The sequence below is a fragment of the Denticeps clupeoides genome, chromosome 11 (genome assembly GCF_900700375.1).
Source record: "Denticeps clupeoides chromosome 11, fDenClu1.1, whole genome shotgun sequence".
Classification (NCBI taxonomy): domain Eukaryota; kingdom Metazoa; phylum Chordata; class Actinopteri; order Clupeiformes; family Denticipitidae; genus Denticeps; species Denticeps clupeoides.
In genome coordinates this window covers 926277-949316 of record NC_041717.1, presented here as the reverse complement: position 1 = coordinate 949316, position 23040 = coordinate 926277, and the positions used below count along the sequence as shown (strand labels likewise).

At 41.2% G+C, this 23040-nt stretch overlaps 1 protein-coding gene across 10 annotated transcripts; it reads left to right on the top strand.

Annotated features, from left to right (window-relative positions):
• The first annotated feature begins 586 nt into the window (after window positions 1-586).
• On the top strand, window positions 587-22827 carry git2a (G protein-coupled receptor kinase interacting ArfGAP 2a). Of its 10 annotated transcripts, none has more exons than XM_028995196.1 (21): window positions 587-878; window positions 5160-5293; window positions 7386-7498; window positions 8945-9050; window positions 9162-9248; window positions 10373-10503; window positions 11154-11248; window positions 11326-11371; window positions 12092-12097; window positions 12175-12223; window positions 12320-12392; window positions 12565-12662; window positions 12748-12859; window positions 13211-13356; window positions 13656-13805; window positions 15860-16072; window positions 18680-18747; window positions 18872-19066; window positions 19313-19453; window positions 19792-19855; window positions 21913-22827. In XM_028995196.1, the coding sequence occupies exons 1-21, from the start codon at window positions 827-829 to the stop codon at window positions 22123-22125; spliced, it is 2292 nt and encodes a 763-aa protein (XP_028851029.1). In that variant the 5' UTR covers window positions 587-826; the 3' UTR covers window positions 22126-22827. The 10 variants fall into 10 exon arrangements, 9 of the variants coding, with proteins under 9 accessions (XP_028851029.1, XP_028851028.1, XP_028851032.1 ...); XM_028995195.1 differs by having other exon boundaries at window positions 12172-12223; XR_003751178.1 differs by lacking the exon at window positions 21913-22827 and having other exon boundaries at window positions 12172-12223; window positions 19225-19453; window positions 19792-19835.
• Window positions 22828-23040: the final 213 nt, after the last annotated feature.

The window sequence follows — 23040 nt, the reverse complement described above, 5'->3', positions numbered from 1 at the left end:
ATAAACAGTGAGTATGGAATTTATGACATTAGACCAACTCTTGTCAGAGAAACAGGTGCAGCTTGATGATCTGTTTAAGATAAGATAAGATAGAATAAGATTATCCTTTCTTAGTCGGAAGTGGGAAATTTAAATTTAAAGTGGAGACTACAAAATAACAGCAGCCATAAAACAATAGCACAGACAATATGCCGATTGTATAATATAAAACGATCAGTGTACAAATAAGCAAATAAATAGTCCTAGAAAAAGCAGTCAGTGGGGTTAAAGAAAACATGCTTGGTTCCGGTGTGCGGACTTCTGGATCATCTGCATTGAGAGTAGATTAAGGGTGTGAGGGGTCCGATAGGGTTTTCTTGTCTGTTTTAATGGTACGGGGAGTGTTAGAGGGAGAGTAGCTTTTGATTTTTACATGTTTAACACACAGATTATGAAAGGATGTCCACATGTATAGAATATATGATGTACTAAATGTACTACATTTGATGATACTCTACCCTGCCGTTTTCTCCGCTCTAAAAAAAAACAAAAACAGGTGGGACACGTGGCGGAAACCTCGCTGGCTGATTGGCTGAGCCGCCGACCAACGGGCTACCATCCTGCGTCTTCCGTCCTGCAGCAACTGTTAGCTGCCCAGCTGGTCCGCTGGATTAACGGGGACTGTAGGCCCTTTGCGCCTTATTTCGCCATGTAAACCGGTTAGGAAAAGGCAATTTTTTTTAACCCAGACTCCGGTAAATTGGACCGTATGAGTTTGTGCAGCTCGACAGCGTTACCATTTCACCAGGACCGCAGCTAGTTAACAGCTAGCTCTCTGAGTCGCAGCATGTCGAAGCGGATAAGAAACAGCGAGATGTGCGCCGACTGCAGCGTTCCAGGTACGGATCGGAGCTCCTGCCCGGTCAGCGCTGCCTGGCATCCTGGTTTCTTCCGGTGGTCTCGCTGTGTTGCCGAAATCTCGCGAGTAAATATCGTCCGCGAATATGCACACAAATTATCATATTTTCCGCTTTCTTCAGTACATTACACGCGATTGCTGAGACGCCACTGCATCAAACCGTGAAATGCAGCCTCGGCATATCTTACATAAACCAGCGGCAGCCAAGCAAAATGAAGGTGCGCTTCTCATTACGGACAGCGCGCTGCACAGCTCTGCTAAGATCAATTTTTGTTACCGTCCCACTTTGACATGCCAACTGGCACTTCAATTTTAGCTGCGCCCAGAGCTGTGCCAGCATCTGACGGTCTGTTTGGGAAGAAAAGGGGAACCTGTACTTGTAACAGATGGTTGTCTGACCTTTGACCTCTACAGCTGCTCCCCCTAGACTCCTCACTGTTTCAGCCGAACGTCTCTTGGGTCAGTTGTTTGAAGGGGGCTCATCTGATGATCTTGGTGATTGGCCAAGAACAGCTTCTTCTGCCGTCTGTGCTACAGGAGCCCAGTTTTTAACCACAAGAAGAACAGAGACGGTACCTTAGCTTGTAATCCTGACATTCTTTACATGGCTTTGGTCTTTCAGGTTGAGGACTGGATCTGTCTGGAAACACTTGACTGGCTAATTTTCATAAATGTGGTTCTGATGTTTTTTGCTCTGCTTGTGGTAGAGAGAGTGAAGCCATTTCTCTGTTCTGCTTTTGAATGGCTGTTGTGTGAGAGACCCATCCATTAACGTTTTTCCTTTATTTGAGCATGTTGTAGGAAAGTTTTTTTTTTTAACATTTTTTTATTATTGTCACTGTATGTTATATTGCACGGCAGAATTGTGGTTTACTGGAGAGGAAGCTACGCACTTGACTTGGCTGCATATTGAGAGATGACATTTTCTGTAGCTGTGCACATCCATATATGGGTGTTGAGAATGTAACATCCTCTTTTTGATCTGTGTGTGCTTTACAGACAGGGTGTAGATGCATGTCTTTGTGCCGCACCATGGGTTTATTACTATAATAAATAGTTCATGGTGTGACATTCCTTCTGCTAAAAATGGTCACCTCATCAGATAAATATCTGTGAAGGTTATTTCAACTGGACTTGTTCAGACTCATCAGATAAAACTGCTTTTGACTTTGACTGAAATGCTACATCAGTCATATCAGTTTATTTCAGTAATACACTTTTATTTATTAGCTTTTTCAGAGTAATTATTGATTCTGTTCTCTTCTTACAGAAATTGAAACTTTAGTTTCTCATTCTGGGATATGCCCCTCTGCATGTATACCCCAGAAGCATCTATTACATTATTACCAGCCATGGGTGGCTGGCAATCATGACACACACGTCACCAAGTCATTCAAAACAGACCCGTCAGGTGAGACTCCTGGCTCATACCATCAGAGAGGCAGGGTTCTCTTTCAAGCACTCGTTTTGGGGTCTCGTTGCGGGACATGTTGTAGTGGAGACTCAAGTGAACATACGCAGCATATGCATTAACCAGTAGGGGGTCACAGAATACCATTAAACCGATGCATATCCATAACACTCCTCCCCTTTTAGCAAAACAACCTGTCAGCGCAGAAAAGAAGCAAAACACGAGAGTGCTCCTACCATCACATTATACTTCTGTCCTCGTTTCTGCCTCCAGCAATACCTGGGCAAGTCCGCACTGAAGTTGTGATCAGGGTCCCTGCCCTGAACACTGGCAACATCTGGTTCTTTTGAAGACAGTGGGTGGTCAAGATGAACAATGCAGTCTCACCCCATCATGGACCAGTTAGATCAGGGCTCACCAACCCTGGTCCTGGAGGCCACTTGTCCTGCCTTTATTCAACCTCTGTACTTGTTATCGCAGAGGTTGAATGAAGTTTGGTGGAACATGGAAAGATCACCGTGGTGGGGATCAGGAGATAGTGGAACAGGCATCTGGTGACAGTGTTTGCACCCTGGTTGGTAGACAGCTTAGCCAGCGACACTTTGGAGTTCGGGCTTCTGAGTGAATTGAGAATAGGTTTTTGAATGACCTTATGATCTCACTAATTGATGTCTGGCTACAATGTAATAGATTGTAGTGTTTTCAGGCCTATTGTTATTAGTAATTAGCATAATCACTAAAGAATTCTTGTTAACCCACTCCCAATCAGCTATTGTTGAAATGCATTTAATGATCAGCATTGCGCAAAACTGAAGATCTCTTATGAAAGTGAAAAGAAAATGACGTGATTGTCATTGTGATGCACTGCAGCACAGCTCACGGTGACACAACAAAATGTGTCCTCTGCATTTAACCCGTCACCCTTGGTGAGCAGTGGGCAGCCATGACCGGCGCCCGGGGAGCAGTGTGTGGAGATGATGCTTTGTTCAGTGGCACCTTGGTGGATTGGGATTCGACCTGGCAACCTTACAATTATGGGGCCGCTTCCTTAACCACTAGGCCACCACTGCCCCTCAATATTGGGCCATAGTGTATGTTGTTCGAAGGTTTTTAAATTATGACTCTGGCTTTATGTTTCTCTCCACATGTTGGCATGGGCTTCCTTATGCTGCCTAAAGAACTGTACAGTAGGTATATGGTGGCTAAAGGGGGTGTAGGTGTGAATATGGGAGTGAATGGTGTGTGCGCCCTGCTCAGGGGTTATGGCTGGTGAGTGAGTGGCCTTACATTTCCATATTCCATTTGTATAATTAAAAATTCTCATTATATACAGTACAGGCCAAACATTTGGACACACCTTCTCATTCAATGTGTTTTCTTTATTGTTTTCTTCATGACCATTTACATTGGTAGATTCTCACTGAAGGCATCAATACTATGAATGAACATAGTGAATTTATGTACTTAACAAAAAGTTGAGACCGGACCTGGACCCAATCGAGATGGTTTGGGGTGAGCTGGACCACAGAGTGAAGGCAAAAGGGCCAACAAGTGCTAAACACCTCTGGGAACTCCTTCAAGACTGTTGGAGAACCATTTCAGATGACGACCGCTTGAAGCTCATCGAGAGAATGCCAAGAGTGTGCAAAGCAGTAATCAGAGCAAAGGGTGGATACTATGAAGAAACTAGAATATAAAATATGTTCTCAGGTATTTCACCTTTTTTTGTTAAGTACATAACTCATTGAATGAGAAGGTGTGTCCAAACTTTTGGCCTCTACTGTGTGTGTGTGTGTGTGTGTGTGTGTGTGTGTATATATATAAATATAATATATATATATTAGAGGTGGGCATAGATTAATTTTCATAATCTAGATTAATCTCACTGTAATCTTGGAAGTAATCTAGATTAATCTAGAGTAAACAAAATTAATCTGCATTAATCTCAAGACAGGTGGCGCATTAGACCAGGGGCTCATCTCCTGTTTCCAAAATGCATCACAAACTGCTTGAGAAAGCTGTTCTACTATGATAATTGGTGATGAAAATATATTATTACGATGTATTTGTGTTTACTAACTGTTTATTCAGTTAAATCGTTGCATCCATGTTACCACGTCACGTTTGATGTGGTAATTTCACAGTTCGAAGACTCGTTCTCGCCCCCTACAGTGCAATTCGGCTAGGAATACATCCGCGCTAAAATATCAAGGTGATCCAGTCATCATAGTGTAGCGGTTCTTCTTCTGTGTTGTGTAACTTTTTGATTTTGTTTCTTGAACCACAAATGATGAGCTGACACCCAAGAGATTTTCTGTGCAAAGTGTATTCTGTACAAAAAGCAAGGTCGTGTCAGAACATCACGTCACACATCGCGTCTTTATAAAAGTCTTTAGAAAATTAGAAAATAAAAGACACAAGAAAGAAGAAGAGCCCTGTAATAGTATATAAGATATAAGTCTTTACTCATATACAATATATAATCATGCCTCCATAGTATATAATGTCTGAGCTTCTTTCGATGCCTCTTTTCTTGCCAGACTTTGAACAGTGTTTGAGAGTAACATGTAATGACTACACAAATTAGTTACTAAGCAATTGTTATTGGAGAAATAGGTGTAATTAAATTACAGTTACTTATTGAAAATTTGTTCAATAAGTAACTGTTCAATAAGAACTGTTATAAGTTCATGTTATTTGCATCCTAATATTGTATGCAGAAATATATTTATTATCAGGAACACCCTGTATCCAGTGTGGAAAATGCACTACTATCTGTTATTGAAGTTTTTTTGTACGTGTTTGCCATACATTGTAAACCTGCTCCACTGTTTGATTTTTCTTTTGCAGATCCTCGCTGGGCCTCCATCAATAGGGGAGTGTTGATATGTGATGAGTGCTGCAGTGTTCACCGCAGTCTGGGCAGACACAGTTCACAAGTTCGACACCTGATGCACACACAGTGGCCACCTACTCAGTTACAGGTACAACAACACACAGACAAACACACTTCAATTCCACTTCCACTCATGTTGCATCCTATTTACCATCTCTGCGGTATTCTGGTCACGGAGGTGTCTTAGCAATGGTATTTAAATCAAAATTCACTTGCAAGCAAATGTTCTTTCATGCCCCTTTCACTCTTTGAACTGGGTCATTCGCCTGCAATGTTCTGCGCGGTGGTTTATCGGTTGCCTAAATACAATAAGATCTTTTTAGGTGAATTTTCTGACTTTCTGGTGAAAGTGGCTAGAAGTAAATTCTAACCTAATATCTAAACATTTCCTTGAAAAGATAGTTCACGTCCAGCTACAGCCATTTTTGAACACAAATGCAATCCTGGAAGTTTTTCAGTCTGGGTTTAAATCGCATCACAGTACAGAATCGGCTCTGTTAAGAGTCTTTAATGACAGTCTCTCAGCAAATGATTCTGGGGACTTATTACTTGTGCTTCTCGATTTAAGAGCAGCTTTTGATACAATCGATCATGTTATTCTTGCTTCTAGGCTGGAGAATTGAGTTGGTGTTAGGGGTCAAGCCCTCAAATGGTTTAAATCATATCAGTGTGATAGAAGCCTCTGCATCTCTATTTAGAACTCTTTCTTAACTTCAACTGTGCTTCTGTGGGGGATACCAGAGGACTCCATTCTGGGGCCTCTTTTATTATAGTTTTACCTACTTCCTCTTGGATCTATTTTTCGAAAACACAATGTTTCTTTTTATTGCTATGAAATAAAACTAACTGATGTCAGAAGGTGGATGGCCTTAATGGCCTTAAATTTCCTGGACCTAAATGAGAGTAAGACTGAATGTATGTTTTTTGGTAGTGGTGACCCCCATGTTGACCTCTCTTCTCTAGCCCCTTGTGAAAAATTATTAATTACGCACCTAAAATAAACTCGGCTCTGAAAATGGATGCACAGGTTAAAAATAGAGTTAAATCATGTCTTTTTCAGCTGAGGTGCCTGGCCAAACTCAAGCCAGACCATTCTGAAGAAATCTGGAAATAGTTCACGCTTCCATTATGTCCCACCTTGATTTCTGTAATTCCTTGCCTTTTGGGATCAGCCAGACATCTCTAGCTCGCCAGCAATTAGTACAAAATGTTACTGCATGTTTTCTCACTGGCACAAACAGGCGAGATAACATTACCCCGATCTTAGCCTCACTACACTGGCTCCCTGTCTGTTTTGGAGTCCTGGCCTTTTAACCCAGTGTGAGGTGGTTCTTATGCGCTGTTTTATGAGGCTTCTTATGCTGCCCTTTCTTTACTCTTTTGCCCCCTCCCACTCGATTTTAGTACTTTTTATGTGATCTGAACTGGGTATGCCCCCAGGACCATCCTTGCGGTGATCATTACAGAGAGTCCAGGTTATTTAGAGCAGCTGTTGAGAAGTCATCTTCTCAAACCACAATGCCCTGCCCAGATGGGGGCTACAGAATCGTTTCAAAATTGGTCATTTTGCTTGTTTTGACCCGTCAGCAAATGCATTCTTTAGGATTTCCCAGCCTCTAAACTGCTTCCCTGCAGTATTGCAGCAAGAAGTGGAGGACATAATAACCTCCATACACCCCCTCAGCACCCACTCCAGGCTGGCTTCATCTCACCTACTTTAAAGAAGGCTGATCCCCAAAACGTAAACTCCTGACAGGCTTACAGGCCTATTTTAAACCAAAAAAAAGTTGCTGCTCATGACCATCTTAAAAATAATAACCTTTTCAAAAATATTCTGAAGCTATGCTTTATTCTGTGGTCATAATATTCCTTTCTCTTCATCAGTTGCCAACCTTGGTGTAAAAATCTTCTTCTGCAACACAAGCAAAATCTGTTGTTCTGCACAGTCAAATCTCTTCCGACCACCAAAGACAAAGCTCTGCGCTATGGGCTTTCTGTGTTGCTGCCCCTTCCTGACACTGCCACAGTCTGCTAAAAACCATCCTTTTTAAGAGAATATATGGTTGTTAATTAATTTAGTTTCAAATGTTGCTTTTTTATGCCAGTTTCTTTTGCTGTTATGATGTAGCAGTGCATTATAGATAATATGTATTGTTTGGGCTGTTCTGTTCTGTTTTCAGATGGTTCAGACGTTGTACAACAATGGGGCCAATTCCATATGGGAACACTCTCTGCTGGACCCTGCTTCAGTCATGAGTGGGAAACGTAAAGCCAACCCACAGGACAAAGTGCAGTAAGTGGCTGTTTGTCCCTCGGTCTCATTTCCTGATGAATATGAGCAACCACATAGTTGACCGATATGTGGCTTCATGAAGGCTGTGGTTGAACATATTTTGCTTATACTGGTCTATTTATAAATCACATTTTCCATTTTAGTTCTTTCAAAACATAATGTTTCCAAAGCTTCTAAGGTGCCTGATTCTTGGTGCAACAATTCTATGTTGTCAGTATCACCCCTCCAAAACAATGAATGGTGAACGGTTCATCATACCAAGACAATTTGCTCCTGACTTTTGGGAACAGGGGATTTGGGATAGCCACTTCCTGTTCCAACATGCATTCAGGATGAAGTTGACAGGCCTCAACCCAACAGAGTGAGAGCTCTACCAGCATATTAGCGCCCAACCTCCCATGTGCATTTCTGGAAGAATGGGCAAAAACTCCAAAGCAATCACATTCCTAAACATGTTTGAAAGCCTATCTGGAAGAGGTAAAGCTGTTGCAGATGCAGTGTGGGCCAACTCAAAATGTATGCCTATTGATTAAGAATTGGATGTCATTAATGTTCATATTTTTGTTAAGGCAGACGTCCTAATAAATATGTTGTTATCATGGGGTCTTACAAATGTAATTCCCTCTATATTACAATTACAAAGATAAATTTCTGTAATGATTGGGTGGTTGTTGCCTGGTGGGTAACACACTAAAGTCACAGGTTCAAACCCCCCACTCACTACAATTGTGTCCATGAACAAGACTCTCAGCCCTGAGTGTCTCCAGGGGAACTGTCCCTGCTGATTTTAAGTCACTCTGGATAATGCTGTAAATGTAATGTTAATGTAATGTGATTGGAATCTGCTGCTATAAAATATAAAACTATAAAAATATAAAGCTTCCAAAGCAGAGAGGAGTACTTAGCCATTGTAATGATCGATAATGCTAATATTTCTTGTTATCTTGAATCAGAGAACAATGTTTTCCTTGTCTTTTGTATTGAATAATGTATGGAAGTAGGTGATGACCAGGATCGGCCTGCATTTCCACCAGCTTTGAGTTGTACAGTTTCTCTAAATCATGCAGAAGGGCAATTAACAGTAGTAACAGTGTACAATCTTACAGCACATGACCTTTTTATGAAGTTTAGTCACTTGCTCAGTTATACACTTATAATAAAAAGGGAAATGTAACCCTGAGTGCACCAATAGACTGCATATATTTAAAAAATAGGTTATATTATGATTGAAAAACAGAATGTGGAGAGCAGCTCAGAAGGCATATTGCGCTATCCACTATTGTATTTATGTTCACATTTTATATATTACTTTTTATTCATTTTCATCTGTGACGTGAAAACGAGGTGATGAAATTGAGGATGATGAAATGAAACTGTTGCCCTGCTCGGGTGCAGCAGTATCACTTGGATCTGACTTGCTTCATCTAGAGCTTTCTGTTTTCACAGCCCAAACAAGGCAGAATTCATCAGGGCCAAATACCAGATGTTGGCCTTTGTGCATCGTATGCCATGTAGGGACGATGACAGTATTACCAGCAGGGACCTGAGCAAAGTGAGTTGATTCCTTTATGGTTCCCTCATTGATCACACCATACTCATCAGTTCCTGCATAAAGTGAAAGAATAGGCAATTAATTTGCATTGACATTGTTCCAACCTCTTAGCAACTGCACTCGAGCGTACGCACTGGGAACTTGGAAACCTGTTTGCGGTTGCTGTCTCTTGGAGCTCAGGCCAACTTCTTCCACCCGGTAATGTTTTAATTTTGAGGGGGACTTATAATATTGCATATAGTCATTTGAGAGAGACTGCAGAGCTATCAGCTTCCGGAACTAAAATAAATCATGGTACACAAACTGCAACCTTAATTCAAGATCCCGATCCGTCAAGGTACCTCTGAGGTGCCACTGAGCAAAGCACCGTCCCCACACACTGCTACCCGGGCGCCTGTCATGGCTGCCCACTGCTCACTCAGGGTGATGGGTTAAATGCAGAGGACAAATTTCACTGTGTGCACCGTGTGCTGTGCTGCTGTGTATCACATGTGACAATCACTTCACTTTACACTTTACACACTTAAAGATTTGTATTTATCACCTGCATAGTTATACCAGTACAACACACAGTGACATGCATCCAGAACCACTGAGCATAGACGGAAGAGTTCTTAAAGAGAATGAAAAGGGAACAAGACTGGGGAAAGAAAGCAAGTTAAAATGCAAACACATATTTATGTTGAAAGAGATCAAAAGAGACCAACATCACTGAGTAGTGGCTGTGGAGACAGGTATGGTATGATACGGTACAGTGCCTTGGAACATAATTAGATAAGAGATAAGATGATCCGTTATTGACACAGCATCATCATTGTCACAGCAGAAAATGGAAAGTGGTCAGGTGAGTCTGACAGCGTTTGGCATGAAAGACCTTCTGAATCTCTCAGCCTGCCACTGAAGGAGCTGCTCAGTGCTGTCAGGATCTCCTGCATGGGGTGGGAGATATGTTGTCCAATGTGGATGATAGCTTAGCCACCATTCTCCTGTCACTGGGAGGTGTCAGGTGTGGTGGTTCAGCATCCTCATGACCTGAGGATAGAAACTTTGATGGCCCGGGTCTTACATCTCTTGATGTAAATGGCCTGCAGAGATGGAAGAGGTGAGGTTCTGTGTCAGGATGCTCTCCACAGCACCTTAGTAGAAAGTCTTTAGGATCTCTGGAGACACCCTGAACTTCCTCAGCTGTAAACAGCTACAGGCACTGTTTTGCCCTTTTGGCCTGAAAATGGATGTGTTCAGACCATGTCAGGTCCTCTAAGATGTGGACACCCAAGCTGCTTGTGGATTTCCTCTCATTCAAGTCTCTCTCTGTTCAACAGGAAAAAGGGAACACACCGCTGCACGTGGCTGCTAAAGCTGGTCAGGTCTCTCAGGCGGAGCTGCTCAGTGTCTACGGGGCTGATCCAGGGGCTCCTGACTCCAGTGGAATCACACCAATCGACTATGCAAGGTATTCTTGTTGTTGTGTATTACATGGGTTTAAGCGGCGATATGGGTAGAGATTCCACTCTGAGAATCGGAACCTAGAGGTCAGCGCATCTGTTTTCCTTCATTAGCAGGATGTTCCAGTGCATTTAAAAAAGTTGAGCCGCTTGATGGACACGTGTGTGAATGTGTGTCAGTGAATTTTTTTTTTTTTGTTCCTTGTGTGCAGAAGGGTCAAGTGTGCGGGGTGTCAAATGTAGGGCCTGTCAAAGCCCATTGAGACAAACTGTATGTGATTATTGGCTATATAAGAAATGCTTTTGTTGTATACAGTGCATAAAAAATATCTAACTATAGTAATAACTCAGTAACACAGCTGAGGTTAAAGTTACTATGCATTGACTAACATATTGATACTTCAGCAACAGCCTAGCATTGGAAGTAATTTGCTTAGTGTTATAAAAGCCATTGAGGACCATTAGCATAGCCCTAATTAAACATAGTTAAACATAGTTTATCAGCACATACAGAGAAATGTATGCTGAAACAGCAGGACCCTTTTTATATTTCTCAACAACCAGGCTAGATGGAAAGTTTGGAAACACTGTCTTTCTGAGAACTATACTGAGGCAGTGAAATCATATTTCTCTTAAATTTTTTTTTAATTATTACTAGGCAGGCTGGACATCATGATCTGGCAGACCGGCTAGTGGAGATCCAGTATGAGCTTACAGACCGTCTGGCCTTCTATCTCTGTGGCAGGAAGGCAGGTGAGCACATCATCTACACGTACAGGGCTCTGCTTATTTCATCTTCTCAGTGCCCACTCAGGCTGTGCTTCTTTCAGATCATAGGAATGGCCAGCATTTCATAATACCACAGATGGCAGACAGGTAAGAGTTTCAGAAAATTCCTTTCTAAATGGCACAGAAGGTACCAGTGTTTCCTGAAAATAGAGACAAAATGAAACTGAATCGAAACCTGGAATGTTTTAACGTTGGGATCTTTTTGTTGCCATCCTCAACACTAAATCTGCTGTCTTTTGTTTGGGTGGGATGGTACTGGTTATTAACCTGAGGAATTCTTAAAACTATTGCTTGACGTTCTTGTGTGTTTGCTTTATGAAAACTATTAGCGATTGTGTTTGACGTGTTTTAGCTCCTATGTCTGGTGAGTGTTTTATGTATGTCAACTGTAGAGCCTGTCAAAGTACATTGAGACATACTGTATGTAATTTACTGTATGAAATAAATGTTGTATGTTTGATTTAGCACTGAGCTGCTGTGTCGTTATAAAATGTAGCTTAATCGAATTAAAATGTGCACAATTGATCAGGCCATATCAAAATGAAATTACCTAAATTGCTGTCTTTATTTTAGACGTTGTCTTAAAGGAAGATTTGAATTTCTCATCCAGCTCTAGCTCTGAGCCCATTCTATCCATTGAGGGGGGGCTCTAGAGCATCCCCTAATGCCCCATACATGAATAGAACATTATATGACACACCAGTTATATGATTGTTATTTTGTGAGCATGTTAACCCATTGAGTGTATTTATGTTGAGCTTTTAATTTAAATGTATTGTATTTTTTTACTGCTTGCTTGTGCAAAAGGAATATGTAAGTATTGTTAGTGAACACACATGCTGGTTGTTCAGTTACAGAAGATAAACTATTCTTTCCCCTCTACATAGCAGTCAAGATTTGTCAGAGTTGGCAAAAGCTGCCAAAAAGAAGCTCCAATCTGTAAGTGCACATTGGATGAATGCATGAGGAAACGAAACATTAGTTCTGTTGGTTCTGTAAAGATCACAACATTTTCCCCCATGTGTCCCTGTCCAGCTCAGCAATCACCTGTTTGAGGAGCTGGCAATGGACGTGTATGATGAAGTCGACAGACGGGAAACAGATGCAGGTGAAAAACCTCTTTAATCGACAGTGAAATACATTAGATATTTTGTGGTTAAAAAAAGCATAGTTTCACAATTGTCAGGTACAGTTGAACAATCCATGCAAAAAGAGCCCATTTAAAAGTAATATCAACATATAGTTCATCTCATCACGGCCTCCTCTGAATCCCTCTGCAGTCTGGCTTGCCACGCAGAACCATAGCACCTTGGTAACCGAAACAACGGTGGTGCCTTTCCTTCCTGTAAACCCCGAATACTCCTCAACACGAAATCAGGTGAGCATGCATTTTATGCACAACCATTCTAACGTTCATATCATGTTTTCAAGTCTGCTGAAAAGAGCTACCCCCCCCCCAACAGGGTCGACAGAAGTTGGCCAGATTCAATGCACATGAGTTTGCCACTCTTGTCATTGACATACTGAGTGATTCGAAACGCAGACAGCAGGGAACATCTGTGAAAAGCCCCAAAGGTGCATATAAGTTTTTACTCTGTTGATATATATAAAAATATTTTAACATAAAATGACCAAAAATGCATTTTACTCAAATCAAATGTTGAAAGATTTGGTGACTTGCTGCATAATAAGTTTTTTGAGAGTCTGGATAGAGAATGATGCTCGTCCTGCCCTTTCAGAAATCCCTAGAACCATTGGGTTGAGACCTAGTGACATGCACTAAGAAAGTGATTTCCCTATATGCTTCAATGTCTGAAAGACATTAGTGTTTTCTGTCTAAAATGCTTTACATTGTTTCCTGTAGTCTTTCACTAAGCTTGCAGGTGACCTCAATGACTCAAATATCACTTTTTATTCCTGAAATAGAAAGTGTTGAGCTCATCCTGAAAGGTGTGGACAGTCGTCATGGAAGCGAGAGCCAAGACAATGATCAGCCGGACTATGACAGTGTGGCTTCTGATGATGATACCGATTTGGACCAAGGCACAAGGCACAAAGACAGCAGAGCAAAGGTTTGCAGCAAATCTTTTAAAGCTCTTTAAGTCACAAAACAGTCTCAATATATTCCATATATTGTGTGAAGGTTGTGGTGTTACGCTTCTTGTAGTTTTGCTTGTTAAAGGCCGATTAGTAAGGTTCTAGGTGTTTCACTGATCATGCAGATCATGTTAGAAGGTTTTGGGATTGTTAAAAGCAGATTATTAACTAGGTGTTTTCACTGATCATATAGCTGATGTTAGAGTTTGCCTCAAATTTGGTCATTAATGAGACTTCTCTTGTTATCTTTTCCCATTCATTCCTACCCTGCCAGAGTTTGGACTCGGACCCATCAGACAGCCCTATCAGTGTGCAAGAGTTTCTGGAGGTGAAGAATGCCCTGACTGCTTCAGAGTCCAGGATCCAGCAGCTGCTCAAGGTCAACAGCAACCTGAGTGACGAGCTGCGGCAAATGCAGAAAAAGGTACCAGCAGAGCTGCTGCAGTAGGACTTCTGCCAGTCCATCTCTTTATATCCACCTGAACATCTGACCTTCACACAGTGGACAGGTCACCCCAGAGCTGGGTGACCACAGACTGGGGGGGCTTCCAGCTGGACTGCGTATCTGTTGTCTACATTTTCATTTTCTGTGTCCCCCATAACTCATTCTCTCTAAATTCATTAGCTTACACATTGGGAAAATTGCCACATCACTTCATACAGACTTTACTAACTCATTAAGACAATATTTCAGCATTTCTAATCATATACCGTTATTCATTATCATGCATTTTCATTTAATGTCTGCTATGCCTGTACCTATTCAATTTTATTGCCAGTTAACTTAAAATCTGTAATGTTTCCTCATTTTTTGTTGTTTTTCTTTGTCCCTGTGTAAGAATTAATGTTAACATGTTGGTTGTACTAGACTGTGGGCCAATCATCATGTCTATTTTCAGTATTTACAGAAATAAACACAGGACTTGCTAGTTATCTGTATCTTGTAGAGGATGAAATAATGAACCACCCAGACCCTTTTGTTAGCGTCTAATTTTCAAATGAAGAAGAGGAACTTTTTTTTTTTGTTTGTTTGTTTTTGTTTTTTAATAAGTTTAAAATGGGAGGTGTCCATTTTGAGTATTGATTGCTCTCACACACATCATTTCCTCACTTTGGACTATTTAAAGCATTGCCGAACAGTCACTGTGAGTGTTGTGCAGTCCATCTCCTCCTCCATTTCCTTTTGCATTTTTTTGCTCATAACACAGCTTGTTATATAGCGCCTCTAAAATATCTGTCGGTTGATGTCTTTCACTCCTGAGAACAGAGACGAGTTGAAACGAGTGTGGAAGTTGTCCCGTTTCAGCAGGCATTAGGCAACAAACTGAATGCATGTGAGCTTTTGCATTGGTACTTATAGTTTTACATGTGGGCTCTCTAACTAGTAGGAAATAAATTTTTAACACTGGCTCTAGGTTATGCTACAGTGCATGATTTCGGTCTCTACACCATCCTCATGCATAGATAGTATCTGGAAAATGCTCTAATAATAGTAATAAATAAAATACAATTTAAAAAAGACCCTAACACTGTGTTGTGTAATCAGGAACATAAAAAAAAGCATTACTATACAGAGCTTCCTGATGGTGAAGATACGACATTTACAGCATACGACAGCATACGACATTTATAGCATTAACCAGATGCCCTTATCCAGAGCGACTTACAATCAGTAGTTACAGGGACAGTCCCCCTGGAGACACTCAGGGTTAAGTGTCTTGCTTAGGGACACAATGGTAGTTAGTGGGATTTGAACCTAGGTCTTCTGGTTCATAGGCGAGTGTGATACCTGCTAGGTTACTACCACCCATATAGCTATGGACGCTTTGCATGAAGAAGCACCTTGTGTCTACTATTGTTGGTCCTTGTCTGTAAGTTTCTTTGGATACACACATAGATTCTAGTATATTTAGGACAGTCAATTCATTAAAAGAAGAGTAACAATAAAATATGTTTTGTGATTAATCGTGCCACTTAGACCCCATGTGTAGCTGCCCTACTGAGAGGAATTCATGCCTTTTTGCTGTAGATCTCGTTCTACGTTCTCTTCTCCCCTGATGCTGTGCCTTGTCCTGATGCATCCTGCTTCCCTTTTCTATGTATTGTTTGATAGTGTGAAGCATGTCCACTTAACCTTAACCTGAGCTGAGGATTATCAGTTTTGCACCAAGGATGAATGAATTAGATAGCTAGAGTACAGGATCCAGTGAGCGACTATCACCCAGACTAACGAGAGACTAGTTGAGCTGCAGTCATGACAACCGACAGACCTTAGTGAAACTGCAGAGGCTTTGCTAGCTGTGCTAAATTAATTTTGCTTTGCATTGCTTCTACAAATCTTCGTTCTTACTCCATGGGACAGGATAGTAGTTGTGTAGAACAGCTTTGCTGTGCTGGCGTTGTGTGTGTTGTAAAGTAGATGTGAAGCTTGTGCCTCTTGCCTTGCTTCTGAGCTTTTTGCTGAACATCTCTTTCCAGCTTCAGTCTCTGCAGAGTGAGAACTCCTCTCTCAGGCGGCAGGGTCCCACCCAAATCTGTCCAAGCTCTGACCCGAAACGCCGGCCCTCTACGCGAGTCAGTCGGCCCATATCTATGTATGAGACCGGCTCCAGTCTGAAGCCTTCTCTCCCCAAGGGAGAAACCCCTTACCCCGAAGAAGTTGCCCCAACCCCGCAAACCTTCTTTCCTCATGTAAGTAAGACCCTGCAGCTGCTTGTCTCCTACTTTCCACTTTTCTCTCATCACATCCTGTCTTTCTCCTTGTGTGCTTTTTAGTTTTCTTTTTTTGCTTCTAGATTCCCTCCTCACCAGTAGGTCAACTGACTCTGAACTGAACATTTTACAAAAAAGAGCTAAACAAGTGCACTAATATTTGCAGTGCTGTACCGAAATAACACCAAAAATAATTATAATATTTTAAAGTCCAATCCAAACATAACAGTGTATTTTAAAAACGTGTGAAATTCATCTTCAAATCAAACTGAATTCAGGTTATGACCAGAGTGTCCACGTATCATAGGAAACTAGAAAAGGCACAGATCCTCTCCTGCAGGCTCACTCCTCATAACAATCAAATACAAAATGAGCCATACTGTGTCAGTAAAAATTCTGGAAGAGATCTTTTCTGGAACCACCACTAAAATTGACCTCAGACATGGCACCTTTAAAACATGTAAAGATAACGTGCAAATAATATGTTTGAAAGCTGCATTTTGAATCCACATGCAGATATTATTCCCCAGATCTGTGTGATATCAGCTTATTCTAGAAGGTTTGCCAGAAGGGGTCCCAAGGTGTAAATCTCATTTTGAAAATGGAGAAATCTTGTTTCTCCTTTCATACTTGGTGTGTGTGTGTGTGTGTGAACGGTCATGCCTCTAACCCCTTTTTAGATTGGAAAGGCCACATTCTCCTCATTCTTCCCCTCAACATTCTCCTATGCGCGGAATAAGAGTGCACAGAACGTTCTCCCTTGCAGCACAACCTTCTGGAGAACTTAGCCTCCTCTTCCTCATTTCCTGCTGCTTGAGCCTGGGAATCTCACCCATGGCTTCCTCTTCATGGCTGCTTCTTTGCCTGGTGCTGTGAGGGGGTGCGTTTTGGGGTTGCTGTTTATAGAGGAACTGCTAGTCCCATTATTTTTGCAGCTACCCTGGGTTTGGGTGATGTATATGTAGAAATGTGTCACTACGCGCACCTGTGCTGCATGTGGCCCAGGAACTGGGACGGTGGCACTTTGGTGTCACTGCAACCTGCGCCGTTTTCATCTTAAGCCACTGAAGGTGGTGTGATATGTTCTGGCAGGAATGGTTTTGCTAACAGAATAAATATTTTTGGCAACATTCATCTCATGGATGTATGCAGTCATAACAATAAATAATTTCCACTGGGATTTAATAAAGTTTTCTTTATCTGAATCGAATGACCTGTTACCTTGTGATTAATAGTTTTTTTTTTTATCCATTTGCATTACTTTATGTTCTGATATGCCTGCTAATAAACAATCTTTCACAACCATCTTTGGTGAGGCTTTCATGCAGGGTTTCATGGGTATTTAAATTGGATTATCCAAAATTAAGGTCTTAAATATCATTAAAATGACTAGTAATCCTTAAATCCAGGGTTGAAAGAAGAAAATCAAAACCTTCAATCAGTCAGTAATCCTCCGGTCATTGCATGCTGTGCACTTCTGGGGTTACTAAGCACAGCTTAGTAAATCTATAATCTATAATATATAACCGCTTTGAATCCCTGGCCGGGAACACCTCTCCTCGCTCCACAGCAAGAGGCTTAAAATGACCATTCCAGAAAATCTGCTTCAATAACATATATTATTAAAGACTGTGTATATTATAGTTTGTAATGCAACTTTTACCTACACTGAACAGCCCAGAATATCATTTACACGTTGCAACAGCACAGGAAGCTTTACTGAGAGCTACAGTAATACTGGGGTCTTTCAGCCATTCACTTCTGTACGTCTGATGGTGAAGTTGCGCATGCTCACTCATCATTTACTTTGTGCATCACCACGTGTTGCATCGTGCATTGATTGGCTGTAAAGGCAAGTGAGACGACTGTGCATTAACTGCCAGATGAAAACAGTAAATCTGTTCTTTGTTGTGCAAATGAAATAACTTTCATTATTTAATGACATTAACACTTCTTTAAGAGGTAAAACTATGGTACATTATGGGATTTTTGTAATTATTGATTGTACAAAAGGTAATTATGGTACAAATACAATTATTATTGTATGTCTGGCAACACTGCTGGTCAGCAAACACGAACTTCTGGTCTATGTCTTTTCTGTGTGATTCACTGCTTAAAGTATTTTCAGTGATAGGTAAAAGTTTCACATGTTGTAAAATAATTAAATGAAATTAGTTTTTAAATTAAATGTTCATTTGATTTGCAAATCTTGATGTCAGGTGATTCATTTAAATACAAAAATGGATGCTGATGAGGTGAAATGGAGGCTATGGATTTTAAACCTGCTAATTTTTCCACACATTTAATTTCCTTCTAAGTCTAGTGCTTGTAGCTCGGCGCACAAAGAAAGCCAGGCCTTTAAAAGCTGTACTTGTCGGCAAAAAAATTTTACCTCACGACAACAGTCACAGCACATGTGGAAATAACTACGCATCACCACGGTCTCTCTGCAACCATCTGTTGCTTGTTTTCAGTCATTACTTCTATAATGTTCAGTTGCAAAACTTTTATTACCTTTGCTGTGGCACTGCCAGGTTTGGAGTTTGCTGTACATCATTAACTTTTATCCCCCCACCTCAAATTCAGGCCTCTAAGATGGAAAAGCAGACCAGTGATTATGACAACAATATGAATGATGAACAAGAGGAGAACGGGTATGGGTTGAATCTTAAATACACCCACACACTTGCATATATCTTGGTTATAAGACACAATGCATGGAGACTAGATGCCATCTCTCAACCAGGTACTGACCCTGCGCATGTCCCCAATGGGCAGGGCTGGGTGGAAGGTGGGCAGGCTGAGGAGCAGCGGCTGGCAGGGCGAGGAGGGGTACGTCCTCGAACAGGAGGACGTTGAGGCCGAGCTGGACCCTATGCTCCCCAGCACCGAAGACGTCATCCGGAAGACCGAACAGATCACCAAGAACATCCAAGAACTTCTGCGCGCTGCCCAGGAGAACAAGTATGACAGGTATGACACAGGAACTCGCAGGACCCTGAAGAACAGGGTCGTGATGGTCCTTCAGTGGTACATTTGCTTTATTTTTAAAACTTGATTTTATGTGTGTCAGTTGTGTCTTTCACAACATCTGTTCTTTCATTCTGTTGCTCTTTATGTCTTGTTTTTAGTCTCAACATTTCACTCATTCCTCTGTTCTCCCATCCCCCCCATCCTCATACCGGGGACGTTTTATGTTTGGGGGTGTGGCCTGTGCAGACCTCCAGAGCGGGAGTGTGTACGTGTGCTCAGGCACAGCCTGGGCTGCTTCAGCGCCTTGGTGCCCTGGGCTGAGAAGGGCTCCGCCTCCTGCTCACCCATTCGCCCCCTGGTCCTCTCGGCCCCCAGCCCCACCTCCTGGTACTCTGGCCCCTCCTCATTCTTACTCTTAGAAGAGTGCAGTTCACACAACCAGAAGTTGGAATCAGAATTAATTGATAAAAATTAATTGATAATATTTTCACTGAGATTGGTAATTAAAGACTTTCAGGTCCCATAAGTCTGCCTGGTGTGGCTGTCTTTGTTTGAGTTTTTTGCTGCTGTTGTTTTCCCCTAGTTGCGGTGTCAATAGTGCAACCTGCCTTGAGCTTGAACAGATGTGTGTTCATCATAATTTGCTGCACTGGCTTTGTTTTTATTTTCTTAACCGTGTGTGTGATGTTCATCATTGTGCTGTCTGTCCTGCTTCTCTCCTACAGCTTCATACCCTGCTCAGAGAGGATACACATGGCTGTGGCAGAGATGGCTGACCTCTTCCCCAAGGCCAGTACATGTTTTTTTTTGTTTTTTTTTATTAAAGAAATTATGAAATTCTGTTCAGAACAAAAAGTTTACAATGACAATTAATTCTTATAAAATTAGTGTTACGTTATTTGCCACAAGGTACCGCACACAACATGTTGACTGCATCAATAAGTTACATTTCAGTATTTAAAAGCAAAAATTTTAATGCATAAAAAAAAAACCAAATGCATTCAAAGTGAGCGTGTATGGTTCCACTGTCACAAAATAATAATTTCAAAGAAAAGGCACCAAAACTCTGGATATGTTCCAAACTCACCACACGACCACAACGTGTAACGTCACCGCAGACCAGCATGGGAAATGCCACTTATATTGAGGAGTCAGTGTGCAACAAAAGAAAAATGGCAGAACACTGGAAACAAAATCAATCACGATGATTATTACAGTAAGTTATAGCACTGTACTGCATATTTGTTTATTATATGAATTATCACAATTAGATAGAAAGTTATAGACAATCAATTTGCTTGCACCTCTAGGTTAATTAACTGCTAATTATGCAATCATTCATTATGAATCTTTTAACCCATTTTGTGCTGATAGTTTCTGCTCGGAGGATTGAAGGTTCCTTTGACCCCTATTACCAGAGAAAGACCACTGTATGGTTTTCCCCAGTGGAGTTATGTGGTCGTACTGAAAACTGCAACATAGTTACAACTGAATCTGGTCTATCTAGAACAGTCTGAAATCAGTGTGAAATATGCAGGTCATATTATTTCACTTCTGTCCTTTTGTGAAGACAACGATAGCAACAACAACAATTTATTTTTGAACATCCCAAAATTACAAGAAGTATGTCATAATGGGCTTTACTGCCACCATAGCAGTCACCCCTCTCTGGACACAAGGAAGAAATCCCTAGAAAACTCACACAGAGAAAAAGTAGTAGTTTCTGAAGTAATTCAGAGAGGGACCCGCTTCCAGGGTAGCAAGGGCATGCAGTAGGCAACACTGCTTAACAAGAGTCATGTTAACAAGACTACACCTCTTACATTATTTTACTCTCACATTATGTTTATCCAGTAAATGGTTTATTAATAAACTGAGGGAGTTCGGCCTCGTCCACACGGACATTAGAAATTAACACTCTGAACAGCATACGCGTTTTCGCTGTGCTTTGTAGCTGCATTCGTTCATCACTGCTTATCGTTTCATCTAGATTTCGGTGGAAATTGATGCCAAGAAAACATTTAATTGACACCATCCAAACACACAGCCAATCAAAAGCTGGTGCTGAATGCCTGCGTGGACTCTTTGATTTGTGCCAATGAGCAGAAAAACAGTCTGCATTCAGCCCACACTCACCTGACACCACAAATGGCAGAAAAACGCCTGGTTCAGACGTCCATGTGAATGAGGCCTTAATGTGTAGAGATGGGTGAATAAACTATTCTGTTACTTCTTTTTTTCTATTATTGTCGCAAGCTAGATTCCAGTTTCAAAGTATATAACAAAAAAAATTCCATCAGAATGAGATGTTCTCATCAAAGACAAAAAGAACAGGAATCATCAATATGATCTCACATCTACAAATTGTACCCAGTAATGCTGTCTTGAAATAAATGTTTGCAACATTTTTCCAGCATTGGTGATATAAACTGCCCATTATAGGCTCACCACCAAGACTAATAACAAGGTTCTCAATTATTATAGCACTTTAGGAAATTCTTCTTACAAGGCATAGTAGTTTGTGCAATTGCATTAGCACATTAGATTGAAACCTAGAGAAAGTTTATTACTTTATTATATATAAATCACCCAGCCCGAGTTAAATATATTTTGTAAATATATTTTCAGAGAATTATTTGTGAACTACAATAACAATAACAGCAATGGTGGGGGAGTCGAGGCCGAACTCCCTGTTTATTATCTTCATGAATTCATTGCATTAGTGCCTAGTTATTAGATTTCCACAGAACCCACCACATACACTCCCATATATACTGATCTGGCACATTTCACCTGGGCTTGGAGCACGTTTTGAACTGACTGCCTCTTGTTTGTCCCTCTCCCAGAAGCCACGTTTGGATGCTGTGCGGGGGTCTTTACGGCTGCTCACCTTCAGCGCCCACCGCCTGCAGGGCGAGTGTAAAAAGGCCCTGGTGCCCAACAGCGGCCCCACACATGACATGCAGCTGGTCACGCAGCAGGTTATTCAGTGCGCCTATGACATCGCCAAGGCTGCAAAGCAGCTTGTTACCATCACTACCAAAGAGAACTGCAATTGATGCCCATCTTTGCCAACTGTCCCCAACTGTTCCTGTCCCTATTTATTGTTAGCTAACATCTGCATGCTTTTTTGTTGTTGTTTTAATGTTTTTGGAGGGTTTTCCAATAATCTAACAGTGTACTGTGGGGCATGTCAAAAACAGAATCTGTGTTTCAAAGAACAGATTAGGTTTATCCTTCAGGGTCAGCCAGCCTTTTTGCACTAGTACAAAATTGTTTGCCATTAAATGTCCCTTTATATGTAGATAAATGTGGACAAGTGTTGGAATTAAAGCAATGAAGATCACTTGAACTAGCTGGCTAGTCAGTCGTTGTGTTCACATGACTATATAAAATAAGCCATAAACCCATGATGCGATCTTCAGTGTCCTATTAGTTGTTGTGTAATTTTTTTGGTTTTATTTATTTTATATTGTGGACCTGTACAGATGTGAGATTAACTCACTTCTGAGGTCTCTGTTTCAATGCATTTTAATTCCACACACAGGGACCAGTGGACCTTTTCACCAGCAGAGTAGAGTATAAATGTGCTGTTATGCCATTTTAGGATTTCTCATCTGTTATCATGTGACTGGAAGACATTGGTGTTAATAGAGCATTTCACTTCCTCTGGTGGTCTGCATGAGAGGTATATTTACTCTCCTGGCCACCATTGCTGCATGAATGACCTGTATTTTTAATAAACTATTTATGATTGTAAATGAGTTTTTATGAGTGCACACCTTATAAAAAGGAACAGGAATTTTCTATAAATTTTTTTTTTGTTTTCTATAGACCACCTATTGAGTACAATTGCAGTGAATGACCTTGATGCTTCAGGTCCATGGCCAGACCAAGGTTTCTGGTGGCATAACCAGAACCAGTGGTGGCCTAGCGGGTAAGGAAATGGACCTGCAATCAGAAGGTTGCCTGTT